The sequence below is a fragment of the Rhododendron vialii genome, chromosome 5a, assembly GCF_030253575.1.
Source record: "Rhododendron vialii isolate Sample 1 chromosome 5a, ASM3025357v1".
NCBI lineage: Eukaryota > Viridiplantae > Streptophyta > Magnoliopsida > Ericales > Ericaceae > Rhododendron > Rhododendron vialii.
The window spans coordinates 39,944,102-39,961,040 of NC_080561.1; the positions used below are offsets into that span (position 1 = coordinate 39,944,102).

At 37.1% G+C, this 16,939-nt stretch overlaps 2 protein-coding genes across 2 annotated transcripts; both read left to right on the top strand.

Moving 5' to 3' along the window:
* Positions 1 to 799: 799 nt before the first annotated feature.
* Positions 800 to 13,777, top strand: LOC131327912 (uncharacterized). Its single transcript, XM_058361033.1, has 6 exons — positions 800 to 1,557; positions 4,971 to 5,477; positions 6,435 to 7,581; positions 7,676 to 7,746; positions 10,133 to 10,822; positions 12,571 to 13,777. The coding sequence occupies exons 1-6, from the start codon at positions 880 to 882 to the stop codon at positions 13,630 to 13,632; spliced, it is 4,155 nt and encodes a 1,384-aa protein (XP_058217016.1). The 5' UTR covers positions 800 to 879; the 3' UTR covers positions 13,633 to 13,777.
* On the top strand, positions 6,472 to 7,697 carry LOC131327012 (putative UPF0481 protein At3g02645). The gene has a single exon (XM_058359956.1). The coding sequence runs from the start codon at positions 6,477 to 6,479 to the stop codon at positions 7,590 to 7,592; it is 1,116 nt and encodes a 371-aa protein (XP_058215939.1). The 5' UTR covers positions 6,472 to 6,476; the 3' UTR covers positions 7,593 to 7,697.
* Positions 13,778 to 16,939: the final 3,162 nt, after the last annotated feature.

Consider the following 16,939-nt stretch of genomic DNA (forward strand, 5'->3'; position numbering starts at 1 on the left):
ACAAAATAAGAATACTAGATCAAATCAAACTAGGAAAATTAAATACGTATAAAAAATCTTGACTAAAATAAAATATTCCTACTAAAATGCTAAACTCAAAATAATAAATTAAGATTTCTATATTTCTAAAATAATCAAAATATCAGCCTGCATCAGATTATTCATGTGAGACCAAAAAATGAACCCTGCAAACCGTTGTACATTTTCGGTACCCCAAAAGTTCGGTACCAACAGTTGGGTTCTATATATCAAGGGGTTTATGATTAGAGTATAAAGCAATTGTTGGCGGTAAATGAAGAATCCGACAGTTAGTCTTTTCGATTACTGCTCAAACGGTAACTGCCATGAAAGCAAGTAAAATATCTCAAACAATTAAAATTTGTGAGTGAAGATTAAGAACGCAAGTATTGAGCAAGAATTAAGAATGTAAGCAAAGGATCCTACTGAAAAGTAATTCTGTGACTACAACACTATGTTCACCAAGAATTAACAAACCTCTATCAAGATTTGTCTTTGTCCCCTTACGTACGCCAGAGTTTCTACGATGTAAACTTCTCTGGTAAGCATGTTGTGCAGCCCTAAACAATAAGCAATACATGCCAATAAAACCTGAAAGAGGAGAGGTTTCCAGAAATTTATATTAAATGAAGAAATACATTCGAGTTGGCCCCACAACAGCAAGGTTAAACCTACACACTAGATTGTAAATTCTTAGTAGTTTTTTGGGTAAATAAATAGCTGAGTGTACCAATTAAACTGTGAGCCCTCTATATATAGATCCAGGAGGAGGCCTGTCTTTAGTTCAAACCCAAAACCATTTTCATCCAAAACACTACCACCAAGTATAACACAACTGCTTCTCTTGATTTCATTGGTAAAATGCAATTCCACTTAACTGAAATGAGACAAGGGGAGAATGAGAAGGCTCTCCAGGGCCTTACATCGACCATCAGAACCCACATCAGTGAAGGTGTCAACAAAACCGATTCCTTATTCTCTTCAGCTTGCATTTACAGGGTGCCCAAAGAGCTTCGTAAGCTGAAGCAAAATGCCTACACCCCTCGCCTCATCGCTATTGGCCCTCTTCACCAAAAAGACAAACATCTCAAAACACCTTTCCAAGGGGTTAAAAAGAGCTACACGTATAACCTACTTTCTCGACTGACTGCAGTAAAGATGGAGGGATCAGAAAAGAAGTATGAGTACTCCACGGTGTTACAGGAATGCGTGAAGGAAATGAAGGACTGCATAGACAAGGCCAAGAAATGCTACGCGGAAGAATTAGATGTGAGCGACGACCATATGTTGGAAATGATGTTGGTCGATGGTTGCTTCATCCTTGAACTTCTCTACAGATCCTTCGACGAATCAAAACCCAAAGAAGCAAAGAACATACCCAAAGAAGAAGGACAAGAAGGAAAGCGTAATGGAGCATCTACATCATCAGATCTTTCGACACCCCTTTTACAGGTACCTTCAACAAGACTTTTGTCTTCTTCTTTTTCTGTTAATTTTTTGGGCAAAGTATGGATTACTAAGATTTGGCCATTTGACAGATGATCCTCCGGTGTTTTAATAATAGCCAAATCACCTCCTTATAATATTAAAGTAAAGTGCAACTGTTAAATATTTGTCCAAATTAAAGTCAAGCCATCATTTCCATCTTTCAATATCTAGCAGCCCCCCTCCCACTTCTTTCTCTCACACACACACACAAAAACGAACCTCCCAGAGATCGAATCGTCGGATCTGAGGAGGAGATGAAGATCCTCTGACAGCGGACGCTGGTGATGGTGGCAGCGTCAGTATACATCAGAATGATTGAGGGAGGACGATGATATTGTTTTCGATTAGAAGAAATCGAATTTGAGTTTCAATGAACAAGGAAAATTTTGGCACAACTGTATATACTCCTTTTTTAAATCCCGATCGCTGTTTTTTTTCCTTTTTTGAAGGGAAGATCAGATTTGGTCACTCCCCTTTCCCCTAATTTTCTAATTATGTCCATTTGTGTTGCTGTAGAATCAGAATAATTAATTTTTGCACCTCATTTTGACATTTTGTGTTTTCGGCTTTTGCCTTTGAAGGTGTTTGATCTACTCCTATTCATATTCTCTCCGAAAAAGACATAGGGTATTAAGGTCATTATTCTGTTAATAGTGTTAGCTTGGCACTTTAGTCCTAAACCACAAAGAGGTGAATTAGTTATTTCTAAATGTTAGAAGGTGAATCACCCCAAAAGCTTTATATTTAAAAAAAAATTAACTTCACCTTTATGAATCCATAGTCTAAGACTTGATAGCTACAATATTCTTAATATTTTCTCCCCTAATTAAACCTAGGGATTACTGAAAAATCCTAGCTCGCCAAGGTATATAGATTTGCTATGTTTTATCTCTTCAATTAATCAGCTCACCAACTGAAAAGTAAATCAATCTCACAAACGGAAAGTAAACAAATAATGAACACTAAACTATACGTGGAAAACCCTAAATAGGTAAAAACAATGGGAAGTATTCAAAACACTATACTAAATGTGTAGTTACAAGTAATCTTACCTACGATTTGAATCCTTACAATTTCCTTAAGATCTACTTGCTAAATCACTCGTTTACAACACCTAGTACTTAACTGCCGCTGCCTTGAATACACAAGCCTTCCGAAATACTTCCAGAAATTCACCGGAAGATAATTTAGATAGTTGAATCAAAGATTTGTAAAATTCTTGAAGTTGTCATTGCATATCAGTGATTGAAGATCTCATTGTACTCCAAAACTCAAAGCACCGAACCACTTCCAATCTCTCCTCCAAAAGTGGCGTCTCAACAATGGTTATTTTTCCTTCACATAATTCACACGGCTGTATGATCAACAAAAATGAGCAACCCACTTGTTTTCCTTTTTCTCAATATCTTCACACCTTTTGAGAGCACAAACCTTCTCTTTTTATATCAAAGACCAACATTCCTTTTTGCCTAACGTAAATTGAAGGGTGCCAACACTAAATGTGCCAATAAATTGGAAGGCTAATCTCATGAATTTGTTAGACAGAGAGGAAAAGATCCGGCTTAGTCTATCCTTCCGTTTGTAGCGATAAATTCCTCACACAGTCAAAACTTTCCTATTTATCTATCTCATAGCTCACTCTCAATTAGATAACAAGATTCCTTTCACTCTAATTTTATACGAGTTTGGCTCCTCTCCAATTCTCCAATAATTGGAGGATCCTTCCATTCAAATTCAACGGTTGAAAATCAGTTCTTCATAATATCTTCCTTATCCCGCTAACACCCAATAATCTCTCTCTCTCTCTCTCTCTCTCTCTCTCTCTCTCTCTCTCTCTCTCTCTCTCTCTCTGTGTTCACGGTCTTCACAATCCAAAGCTTCAATTGAAAATCAATCTCTCTTCAATTCATCATAGCCCGAATCTCTCTCCATGACCATGCCAAAATCCTTACCTTCCTTCTTTTTTTTTGTTCCAAAAACTGTCCAACAAAACCACTGTTCAGCAAAATAACTGGTAGAAGGTGAATTAATTAAAAAAAAAATGGGTTCACAACATTTGATTTTTTAATCTGCCATTGAAGGTTAGGAGCAATGACCATTATCATCTGATACTTCAATTTTTCATAATAATAACGTAATTTGCAATCTGATTGCATGGTTTGCCATTCAAATACAAGTGGGTTAAATTTAATTTGAAAAAACTGTTGTCGAAAGTCCAATTTTAACTAAGTACAAACATGATCTTCGCCAGTGCTCGAAATGGGTATGTACAATTTTGTGGAGAATATTTTTTGGGAGGGGAGAGAGAATATTGGAAAAGAGAGAAAGGACCGCCGAAGAAGAGGTGAGTTGGGTGGTCATGGGTTGTGAGGGTAGAGAGAGATCGAGAGAGATTATTGGATGTTAGCGGGATAAGGATGACATTATAAAGAATTGATTTTCAGCCGTTGGATTGAATTGAAGGATCCTCTAATTATTAGAGGATTGGAGAGGAGCCGAACTCATTTTATACAGACTCACTAGCTTAAAAAAAAGGAAAAAATGATTTTGCCACTCCATTTTTAGTTAATGTTACTTCCCTGCAAATGTATTTAAAGAATGAGAGAGAAGTTTTGGAATCTGATTTTGAATAAACATGAGAGAGAGAAAGAGAGGAATTGATTTGAATCTTCTCAAAAATGGCCAATCCCAGGATCTCTTGTAGTCGAATTCAATGGACCATTCTAAACCTTTAGATTTATTTAATACATAAAATTTAACTACTAAGCTAGCTTATTCTAAAGAATATGATGATGGTCAACATTAGAAATTGAGGAAACATAAGATGTAAAAATCTACTCCCTCCGTCCCTTATTTAGTCTCCAGTATTCCATTTTGGATTGTCCCTTAATAACTGTCCATTTTGTAAAGTTAAGAGGTAAAAGTTGGTGTATTGTCTATTTTATCACTAAAAGTATATTTCATTTTGAAAAGTTAGTGAGTAGAAGTGTAATGATGATGGATAAGTAGGAAAAGTGAAGGAAAAAGTTGACGTGAAAGATGTAATGAGATGTTTTTTTTAATAAATTGGAGTTACGAAGCATGACACTTAAAAAGGGACAGAGGGAGTAACATTTTCCCATTGTGAAAACAAAACTCCATTCGGCCCACAATTTTAGTTTCATTTCAAAATTCTTACGTACGTTTTAAAGAGATAACCATTTAATGCACTTTTAAGTCAAACTAAAATGCTATTGCCTCTTATTACTAAAGTACCAAAGTAGCTGGGGGACAGGACACTCAAAGAAGCTTTCCCTAGACTATTTCTAATCTCTAACCAAAGAGAGGACACGGTGAGCTCAGTGAAGGAAAGGTCAGGGAATATGCAATGGAAGCTACAATTTAGAAAGAGGTGGTTGAATGTGTGGGAGACTAACCTATCTGAGGAATTACATCTAAGACTGGCTTTGGTAACACTTGATCAGACCAAGAGGGATGTGCTTCAATGGAATTGGACTACCGATAATCGCTTTTCTTCCAAGTCAGTTTACCACCAATGGGAAGAGATTGGTCATTCTCGGAACCAACTTTTGGGCTCACTGTGGAAAAATCTTTGCCCTCCTAAGGTGGAAATTTTTTCGTGGCTGGCGATTCAGGATAGGGCCCCAACACGATCAGAGCTCTTCAGTAGGAATATCATTCAAGAGGGCCAAACAGTTTCCTGCCCTTTGTGTTCCTTGCATCTCGAAACTCCTGATTATCTTTTCTTGCACTGTATATTCTCTTGGAATATTTGGTCTCTAATTTTGGATTGGTGGCATGTTTCGTGGGTTTGTCCTAATTCGTTGGCAAATTTAGCTATATGGTGGTTTGACAGCGGGTTTAGGAATCTGGAGAAAAATATATGGGAAGTGTCTTTCTATGCCACTTTGTGGTCTTTGTGGCTAGCCCGGAATGACTTCGTCTTTAACAATGCAAATTTGAGTGTCGAGGTAGTAGGAGAATTGGTGAAAACTAGAGTCGCAATGTGGATGAAGACCAAGTTCGGAATCAAGATTTATTCGGTGGAGAAGTTTAAATTGTTTCTTGACGGTATTCGTAAGCTCAAATTGTAGTTTTTGTTGAGGTGTAGTGGCTGTCTAACTTTTTGTTGGATGGGCTAGTCACTGTTTTCGTTTGTCTTGTTTTACCCTCGATGTACCCTTTCGAGTTTCTATAAAAAGTTTCGTTTGCCGAGCAAAAAAAAGTACCAAAGTAGCCTCCACCTTTCAACGTGTTCGTAACCACCTATGAATCTTATGCCCTTTTGACAAATTACAAAGATTTTACAGACATCTTAAGGCTCCGTTCGTGTAAATTTATGGAGTATGTTTTTAATTTCTAACAACTTTTTGTCATAACTTTTAAAATTAATCACTAGTCTCAACGAGAGGAATTAAAAAACTATAAAAAATGTGAACCGATTTTGAAGACGGCAATAATTTAGATGAAAAAGACAGTTGTTTGGGATTTTTTTTCGTCTTCAGTGACCTTTCTCTTCCTTTTGGTAACTATTTTCTTACTTCATCCGTTCCAATTTGAATGTCCCCTACAATTTTTCGCGCATTTTCAAGATGGGTGATTAAGCCAAAAAAAATACCATGCAAATCTAACAAAAATTTTAAAAAAAAGAAGAAGAAAACACACAAAACGAAAAAGATGGAGTAAAAAGTTTGCAAGAATGAAGCCTTAACATGAAAAGATGGACTAAAAGTATGGGACGAATGTTGTACTAGTTTGATATGTGCTTCTGCTATTGAGAAATACAAATTTTAATTTGTCAGGTAAACTTGGAAATACAAATTTAATCAGTAATTTTGAGTTTCAGAAGCCCGATCGAAAGCATTATTAATAATTTTGAACGAAACTTATAGTGTTAATTGAGCTCTCACATAAACTTTTTGCCTTAGGCCTCCAATATTGTATCGACCGGAATGAAAGGAATGACCAGAATGCATAGAAGAATGCATGGAACGGCCATAATGCGGAGCCCTCTGGTAGGAGAGAGTGAAATCAAAACCAGCTGCGGGGAAAAAAATATTGACCCTATTTGGCATTGCAACTTGACTGCCACCACCGTCAAACACGACTTGGTACTCTTGGAGAACCAAATTCCTTTTTTTGTGCTTGAGAAATTGTTCCGACTCACTGTGGATCGGATCCAAAATAGTCGTCCTCTCAAGTTTTCGCTCGACCATTATGTCGTTCACTACTTTGGCAGCATGATGAGTCAAGAAGAAGATTCCACAAGCAGTGGTGGCACGACGGCACCAACTAGTCGTGGTTCGCCTGGTGACAGCACTGTCCTAAGGATTTCTCTCGACGACCAAATGAAAAGTTCCGAAGAAGACGGAGTTCAAACTAGTCATGCGCAAAGGTACTACTATCATATTCTCCATAAACTACATGAGTATTACCTTCCACAAAAAGAACTCAATAAACCGCATGAGGATTACCTTCCACAACATCAAACAAAAGAGAAAAAACCTGGCGAGGAAGGACGTTTCGAAATGATCATGCCTTGTGCATCAGAGCTCGACTATGCAGCAGTCAAGTTTGAACCCGTTAGAAAAGATCTATTCAAGGTCGATTTCATTGATCCTAAAGGCCCATTCTGGTGGTGTCACATGGCCCGTTTCAAAATCCCTATGCTAGAGATATACGACGAAACGGAGCTATTCCTCAGAAACCTCATCGCCTTTGAACAGTGTTGCCCTGGGGTTTCGCTGCAGTACTTCACGTCCTATGCATACCTCATGGACATGTTAATTAACTCTGAGAACGACGTCCAGGTGCTCGAACAGGCCGAAGTCATTTTTAACTATTTGGGCGCCAGAGCGGACGCCACCAAACTGTTCAACAACCTATGCAAGGAAGTTGGTCTAGGGGAGTTCTTTTTCGCCGCCATGTGCAACAAAGCCACGGCGTATAGTAAGGGTCGTTGGCCGAAGAACTTGGCATACATTCGAAGAACTTTCTTTGCTTCTCCATGGACTTTCATAGCTTTCGTTGTGGCCTTCATCGCTTTTGGCATACAGATTGTTACGTTTGTCCAGAGTTTCCTTTAATTAACGAGGATAATCATGAATATGATCAGCAAATGCAGTACTTCACGCTGATGTTTTTGTGTATTTGTTCACATTGATGGTAGGCACGTTAATTATGTTAAAAGTAAGTAATGCCTTGTTTAATTTTGTTTTCTGGGCTAGCTTTAGTGGCCATGTATGTCAGTTGTTTAATGAATTACTTTGAAGGCAATGAATTAAAGGTCCCCTTCAATTTTATGGTTTTACCCTTTTTTTCTAACCACAAATTTTCCCTGAAAGATCTAACAGGCCATCACATTAATTGACTTTGTCATTTGGAAACCAGCTATGACAACTTCGTTTGTCTTTCGTTTATCCACGTGAATCAGTACTCCCCAGTACATACCGAAGGGGCAGGCATCAAAAATTGAATTAAGGGGACCATTTGTAACTTAATTACCATGCTAGATCAATTATTACCCCATGGACAAATACAAAACAAATAAAAATTTTCAAGCTAGCTAGTTCCTAAATAGAACTAAATGTGAAGTAAATTGTAGAGATAGGTTGAGCTTGTCGTCTTTGTATGACGCTCCCTGGTATGTTACTGTACGGTTTCTTTTTTATATCATTATCTTTAACGGTATGAAAACTCATTTTTTAACCAATAAAAAAAATAGAACTAAATGTAGGAATGCATAAAAATACCACTTTTTGTCTTTTTTTTACTTCAATATTACCACTGTTCTTCCTCAAAATAAAATAAGTAGCTTTTCTATTACAATTTTGTTGGTTAATTGTCTTGTCTCTCATGGAGCCCAATAAGCTACAATGGGTAAGTAAAAGGGAATAAATAAAGACAAAATCGTTGTTGTTAACACATAGATGCCTCCGGAATGATAAGAGGCCTCTAATAGACGGCAATAAAATGTTGGCAATGAACAAGTTTTGGTTGTTTGGTTTCAATAATTTCTAATTCACATATATTTCGGGACCATTGTTGTCTTTTGTATGATCTTATCTCCTGTTTTTCTAACCACACATTTTTACCCTGAAAGGTTTAAACACGTTTATCACTCCGCAATATCTATATCAAAGGGGAAAAAACACTATGGATACACCAAATGTATACTGGATTGTGCGACCCACTTGAGGATATATTACACAAAAATAATTGGAGCCATTCAATTTGTTTGAAATATTTTTTAAGGGTGCTTACAATAGTTAGCTCATGAGTTAGGTATTATTTAGGACACGCTTGATCAATTAGTTTAATTTTTAGTCCCTAAATTCACTGAGGCCAAAAATTGAAGGAATTGATTAAGCTCTTACTGAGCTCATGCCTGCCTGAGTTAATATTTACAGGGATCTTCAAAAAAATACTATTATACACAAATTGAAAAGCTGGAGTCATTTGTATGAGACTCCCGAGGTGGGTTTCACTTGTGTGTTTCGCATGACAAATTAAAGACAAACAAAAATTATTATAGCCCGTCATTTGTTTGGGATCTCGATGTTGGTTTCCTCGTTTCTGACCTCACCAAGAGGTGACAAAGAAAACTTTTGGATTATTTCCGTTTGACCAAAAAAAAAAAAGAAGAAGAAAACATTTGGTGCAGCGAAACAGCGACCTTATGTATGGGTGCTGAAATCCGTTAGCTTCTGAACATGACGTTTAGGGTACATATTTCATGTCTATCTATAATGGGTAATACAGTGGCTATGTATCACCCATTTTCATCAAAATTTGGCCGTCACAACAACTCAACCATTTAAATTTTGCAATCTGGCTCCACTACAACAAAAATTGTCATCAACTTTCTTTTGAAGAGTACTCAAATATGAATTTATTATTAGTTTTGGTGTTTGGAGTCAATTTTTTGAGTTTTCATTTTCAACTTTTTGATTTTTTGACTTTTTGAATTATGGTTAGAATGTATTTTTAATCTGGTAGAGTGTTTGAATGATATGTACAGAACGTATTTTGCAACATGATTAGTGTTTGAGAAATATGTGTAGAATGTATTCTGTAAGTCTTTTTGTTAACCAAAATGAAAAAATAATAATAAAATGAGAAGTCAAAAAACTCCTCCTACCCTCTTTCTCTCACTTCTCTTCTCTAAACCACAATTTGGAGAAATCATTCTGAAAAATGTGTTTTAGTTGGCCCTTTCCGAAAACTCAAAATTTGAAAATGCACTAGTGAAAATGCAATAAGTAGGGTTCCAAACACCCTCTAAACAAAGTACCAATTTTGAGGGGTTCAAATTTCAAAATGTTAGGAAGAAGGTGGTGGTGTGGGTATTGAGCAATAATGGGCAAACCATTTTTTTTTTTTTTTTGAAGTGGTAACAAATTTATTGAGGAAATTTTGATGAAGGATACATCCAGAGGGGGGGGGTGAGGGGAATCCAAGTATCCAACCAAAGGTTGGGCGAAATAAAAAACACCCAATGGGACAAAACCCAAAAACACCTGCAGGCAATAATGGAAAAACGAGTAACGTGATGTTTTAAGTTTGGGTAATGAGAAGGGAAAGGGGCGTGTGAACAAATAATTTCAAAAGTGAGGGGGTGAAATAGAATTTTTCTTGGCAAAGGCCAAAACCTTTTTCACCCAATACACTATCAACAAGTATAACACAACTGCTTCTTGATTTCATTGATAAAATGCAATTCCACTTAGCTGAAATGAGTCAAGGGGAGAATGATTATGAGAAGGCTCTTCAGAGCCTTACATCGACCATCGGAAACAATATCTGTGAAGGTGCCAAGAAAGCCGAATTCTTACTCTCTTCGGCTTGCATTTTCAGGGTGCCCGATGAGCTTCTTAAGCTAAAGGAAAGTGCCTACATCCCTCGACTCATCGCTATTGGCCCTCTCCACCAAAATGACAAACACCTCCAAACACCTGCGCGAGACATCAAAAAGAGCCTCACAAATTCCCTACTTTGTCGACTGACTACAGGAATGCCGGATGAATCAGAAGATGAGTCGTATAAGTCCACGGTGTTACAAGAATGTGTGAAGGAAATGAGGGACTGCGTAGACAAGGCCAGGAAATGCTACGCAGTAGAATTAGATCTGAGTGACGACCATATGTTGGAAATGATGCTGGTCGATGGTTGCTTCATCCTTGAACTTCTCTACGGATCCTTCGACGAATCAAAATACATACCCAAAGAAGCAAAGAACATACCCAAAGAAGAAGGACAAGAAGGAAAGCGTAATGGAGCATCTACATCATCAGATCTTTCGACACCCCTTTTACAGGTATATGCAATTAGACAATAGCAACGAATTAGCCAACATGGAGACAACAAGAAGAGTAAGTCTTTTTTATTTTTTTAACAACAAAGAAAATTTATTAATCTTTGAAAACAAATTACAAAGATTAAAAAGATTCATGAGGCATCAAAACAGAGCAAAGAGAACTCCGACAATCATATGCCATGCCGCAAAGAACCAGAAGGGAAAAGAGATTTTTTTTAATTCTTTTATACTGTACTTTTTCTCTACACTTCAAAACCTTCTACACTACTCCCTCCTTCCCAAAGTCCGCAGATGACTTAAAAAATACACAATTTTTTTTGGAAGAATTCAACATTGTTCTAGATATATGAGCTCTTTTAATTTATGAAAATAAATTGAACTTTTTCTTGAAAATAATGTGTTACTCCCTCCGTCCCTTTTTTTGTGTCCAGTATTCTATTTTGGGCTGTCCCTTAATAAGTGTCCATTTTGTAAAGTTAGGGGGGTAAAAGTTGGTGTATTGTCTATTTTGTCCCTAAAAGTAGATTTTATTTTGAAAAGTTATTGAGTAAAAGTGTAATAATGAAGGGTAAGTAGGGAAAGTGGAGGAAAAAGTTGATGTGAAAGGTGTAATGATGATGTCTTTTTAATAAGTTGGAGTTACGAAGCAGGACACTTAAAAAGGGACGGAGGGAGTATTTTTTAGTTTTCCTTCTATAGCGGAAAAATATTTTGAAGCAGAGGGAGTACATTATAAAAAACGAAAAAGATATAGGTACCGACCGGCCGGGAGGAAAATCGTATAGACGGCCGCGCCGGGCCATCTCCGGCCACCGGATGGCCGATCCGAGCCGTCCAAAAATTCTATAAAAAAAAACCGAGAGACCCAACGCAAGAATTAACGGCATCTGAGGGTGTGTAGGGTGTTTGATCCGAGTACCCATTTTTCGTGTATATATATATACACGAAAGAAGGGGTGTATATATACGAAAAAAAGGTGCTTGGATCAAGCACCCTACACACCTTGGATGCCGTTGATTCTTGCGTTGGGTCCCTTTATTTTTTTTTATAGAATTTTTGGACGGCTCGGATCTGTCGTCCGGTAGCCGGAGACGGCCCGGCGCAACCATCAGTACGATTTCCCTAGCCGGCCGATCAGTGTATATAGCAGCACTCTATAACAAATTCAATGTAGAAATCATTCATGCACGCTCTACAATAACAAATACTGGCTTAAAAAAACTAGGTTCACTCCCCTTTTGTCACATTACATTCTCAATGAGTGTTTGTGGATGCAATTAATTAGGTGCTCTCTTAGGACTCTTCATTTTTTTCTAATGCTCTAGCTGTACATCTCCAATGGCACAATCAAAATTGAATAATCAATACTTATCTCTGCATCTTTTGATTATCCATTAAAAGGGTTGCTAATAAGACTAGAAATGTGAAATCACACAATAGTTATTTAGTCTATAATCAAAAACTCAAATAGTATAATGTAATTTTGACTTTTAGAAGCCCAATCGAACGCATTATGCTATGTTTAGATTTGGATTTGAAATTTTTTTTAAAAAATAGTAGGGGTAATAAGTGGATAGAGATAAAGAGAGAGAAATATTAAAAGTAGGGAAAATCTAGGGGATATCTAAGGAGAATTTTTAAAAAAATGCATTTTGAAAAGCAAAGAGAACAAGACATTAATAATTTTGAACGAAACTTATAATTTTAATTAAGCGAAGTGTCGTCTCACATAAACTTTTTGCCTTAGGCCTCGGGAATGACCAGAATGCAGAGCCCTCTGGCATTGCAACTTGAGACAGAAGTACTGCGACTTGAGAGTGAAATCAAAATCAGCAGCGGGCAAAAAAATACCGACCCTATTTGGGCTGCCAACACCGTCCAACATGACTTGCTACTCCTGGAGAATCAGATCCCTTTCTTTGTGCTCGAAAAATTGTTCCGACTCACTGTCGATCGGATCCAGAATAATCGTACCCGTAAGTTTTCCCTCAACGACTACGTCTTTCACTACTTTGGCAACATAGTGAGTCCAGAAGAAAATTCCACAAGCAGTGGTGGCACGACGGCTCCAGCTAGTCGTGGTTCGCCTGGTGACAGCACCGTCCTTCGGATTTCTCTCGACGACCAAATGAAAAGTTCCGAAGAAGATGGAGTTCTAACTAGTAACGCGCAAAGGTACTATCATATTCTCCATAAACTACACGAGTATTGCGTTCCACAAACAGAACAAACAAGAGAGAAAGGACACATCGAAATCATGCCTTGTGCATCAGAGCTCGACTATGCATCAGTCAAGTTCGAACCCGTTCCAGGAAAAGATCTATTCAAGGCCGAGTTCAGCGAACCCAAAGGCCCGTTCCGATGGTGTCAGACGGCACGTTTCAAAATCCCTGTGCTAGAGATATACGACAACACGGAGCTATTCCTCAGAAACCTCATCGCCTTCGAACAGTGCTGCCCTAAGGTTTCGCAGCACTTCACGTCCTACGCGGTCCTCATGGACATGCTCGTGAACTCCGGGAGAGACATCCAGTTGCTCGAAAGGGCCGGGGTCATGCGTAACCATTTGGGTTCTAGAGCGGACGCCACCAACCTATTCAACAACCTGTGCAAGGGAGTTGCTCTAGAGGAGTTCTTCTTCGCCGACATGTGCAGCAAAGCCACGGCGCATAGTAAGCGTCGTTGGCCGAAGAATTTGGCACACATTCGAAGAACATACTTGTCTTCTCCATGGAGTTTCATAGCTTTCTGCGTGGCCTTCATCGCTTTTGGCATACAGATTGTTACGTTTATCCAGAGTTTCCTTTAATTAACGAGGATAATTATCATGAATATCAGCAAATGCACTTAATCCACATTGATGTTTTAATTTGTGTATTAATTTGTTGACACATCGGTGATAGGCACCTTAATTATGTTAAAAGTAAGTAATGCCTTGTTTATTTTTGTTTCCAGTAGTTTTTGTTTCCGATAGTTTTTGAAACAGGCATCATAAACATATTTGTGTTACTGTTTTTGTTTGCGAAATACATAATCAATTTCACTAGTTTACGAAAATTCTAGAAAAACAAAAATTACGTTTTCATTTATTTTGAAAACACTTTCGGCAGTCCAAAAAACAAATAAACAAAAACTATTATGGTCACCAAACATGTTTTTTATTTTTATTTTTTAATAAATAAACAAAAACTCATTTCAAATAGAGCCAGTGTTCCCATTCCCCTGTTTCCAGTTTCAACGTGTTCTTCCCCGAAATCCCAAAACCAAGGTTAAGGCTAATCTAAGCCAACACGTTAGGCAATAAAATGCGACTTCAATTACCAAAAACAAAAACAAAAAATTAATTGCCAAAAAAAAAAAAAATGTGACTTCCTTATTTATGGATACATACTAGTAAACTTGCACGTGCTTTGCTCAAGAAGTAATCGTAAAGAATTTTACTTTGATGATATTCGAATCTTAAAACTGTTTTTTTGGGTGGACATGATCAAAATGATCACAAATAACATTAGAAATTATGACACAACAATGTCAAACAAAATTAATATCTAGTCTTTACTGCATTACCATATAGCCCAAGAACAATTTAAAGATCTATTGCTCCAAGTATATTGATGATTTGGCCAAGCAAACCTGTTTGCTAAATATCAATTGGTAATTAGTTTTGGCATCAAAATTAACCAAATAATGCCTTTTTCTGCTAAGCTTTTTGTGCGTTTTGTATTCTTAATTAAAAAGAAAATACATGTTTGTTAGTTTCACACAAAACTTTTGTGTATTATTAATTCATCTCGATAAAAGAAATCGAAAAATCTAAATATTTTCACTTTTACCCAAATACTTTTAGAAATATCTAAGATAAAGTGTGACGTCTCACTTTTTCAGTAAAAAAATATGTAATAATAATATTTTTGACGCAAATAATTAGTTCTTTCATTTTTTTTTTCAAACTTCTTTCTAATAAAAAAAATATTGATTATTATAAACTGCATTTATTTCAAAAATTCTTCTAATCTTGAATAACTTATATTTTTTTTGTGTGTGTGTATGTGTGCATGTTATATTTTTAGGGCGGTTAGCTTTACTTGGGTTGGATTTAACTTTTAAACTCAGGCCAGGCTAGTTAGTGAGAGTGTACGTATTTGATTATTGAGGAGAGGGCCCCTTATGCTTTTATAAATATTGAAGGACTAGGGTTAAAGAGTATTATTTTTCTTAGAGAGGGCTGTGAGAGAGTGAGGAGATCGAGAGAGAGAGAGAGCAGCGGCGGTGGGAGACATTGGGCAGTTGCATACGACTCCTCTTATTAGTTTTGTGAGGTAGGTTCTTCAACCTTTTTGTTCTTTTCCTTTATAGATCAAAATAGTTAATGGAATTCTTGCATATGTAAGATTGGTTGGGTTCTTATTTGTAGGAGAGAGAGAGAGAGAGTTGTGTGCGTGTGTGGTGGCTTTTTGTAGCTGTGGGTATTGGTGGGTACGGTTGTGTCATGGTGTGCATGTGAATGGAGTTTGGGGTTATTTTAATAAAATTAGGTAATCAAAATTCTTGGGTTGAGATTAGCGCATAAGTCTGTTCATGGAATATAGATTAGGAGAGTTTATATTAGTAGCTTTCATGCCTTAAATTGATTTCGGTACATGCAATTCTTTTTATTCAGCCTAATAGAGCACTTGGGCATTGCATTTTGGCGATCTACCGTTCGATCGAGGTAAGTGGTTAAGCATGTGATCCCTTCTTTTAGAATTCTCTTGAGCCTATCGATTCTTTACAGTTCGTTATTGGTTGTGATTCGATGAAAATCATTCTTATTCGTTGCTCTCATATTATTGGCAATTGACGTACCCTTTGGCATACAAGGTTCATTGATAAAAATTAATAGGATTGTTGGATTGCCCATATTTTACTTGTTGCTCCATAATATTATTGTGACTCTGCAACGGCACAGAGCATAATCCTGGTGCAGGTGCCTCCGGCTCGCCGTTGTTCTATTTGTGTTTGGGACCATAGACTGTGTTGATATTTATTAAAGTCCAAGGAAAAGACCCGTGAGATATCGTGGTGACTTTGGCCGCTAGGGAAAAGACTTGTGAAATACCCTGTGACTCTAGTGCTCAACGGATAGGGAAAAGACTTGTGAAATACCCTGTGATCCTATACCGGATCGGCTTAGGGAAAAGGTCCCAGGCGCCATCCTGTGGTGACTCTAAGTACGGTGTTGGATCCAACGGGCGAAGCCCTGAGAAAATATTTGGCATTTGGCAATTAGTGATTTTGGTTCCCACTTTGGTTTGGATTTCCGTTTATTGTGGTTCATCGTTCTGATATTATTGAGCAGACCTATTGGTATAAAAGGCATTTTATTGTTATCCAGATTGTTTTTGTGATAAATCGTCAAAAAATGATTCATCTCGTCGATACCTTTTGTGAGCCATTGACTTTGTCGTTCGTTATTTAGTTCCTTGATAAGAATTGTTGAACCATCGACCCTTGTTGTTTGAAACCATTTCTTGGAACCCATATATAGCATCTTTTGTTTAAAAGTATGCCGCGTTGTATTCTTTACCCTAGCATGTTTAACTACTCACTGAGCTCGTCAACTGACGGATTTATTCCATATTATTTTTCAGGTTAGTTCATGGAGCATTATAGTGGACTCTGCGGCGTTGTCGGGACCTTGTGATTGGACCTCTAGGACGTCTAAATTTTTATTTCTTTTCTAATGTCAAAAAGTTTCCGTACTTTTATTTATTAGCTTCCGCACTTTTATTAATTGGCAATTCATTATGGAGTTGGAGATTGAAAGATATGAGTTATTGTGTCATTTGCTTAAGAAAAATATTGGTTTGGAATCACGCATTTTATTGTAATAAAATATCTAGTATTTCTTTATTTGTTTCAAGCTACTAAAAATATTTTTAATTAGGCTTCGTGTCCCATAATTACTTTATGGTACACGGCCGGTCATACTCCCGGATTTGGGGCATGACATAAAGCCCCAAAACTATTTTTTTTTCTTTTTTAATTCCTTTTGTTCAGACGAATCAACAATCCAGAAAAATTTAGCACAAAACTAATAAACGTAATTTTTTTAAAATAATGACAACTCTCAAAAA

Bases quoted from the DNA above. Each gene is read 5' to 3' on its own strand.
- LOC131327012 (XM_058359956.1), top strand. From the start codon at position 6,477: ATGCATAGAAGAATGCATGGAACGGCCATAATGCGGAGCCCTCTGGTA.
- LOC131327912 (XM_058361033.1), top strand. From the start codon at position 880: ATGCAATTCCACTTAACTGAAATGAGACAAGGGGAGAATGAGAAGGCT. The intron at 7,747-10,132 runs GTATGTCAGTTG...GGGGTGAAATAG, and splicing joins GGGCTAGCTTTAGTGGCCAT to AATTTTTCTTGGCAAAGGCC. The intron at 10,823-12,570 runs GTATATGCAATT...TTTTTGCCTTAG, and splicing joins TTTCGACACCCCTTTTACAG to GCCTCGGGAATGACCAGAAT.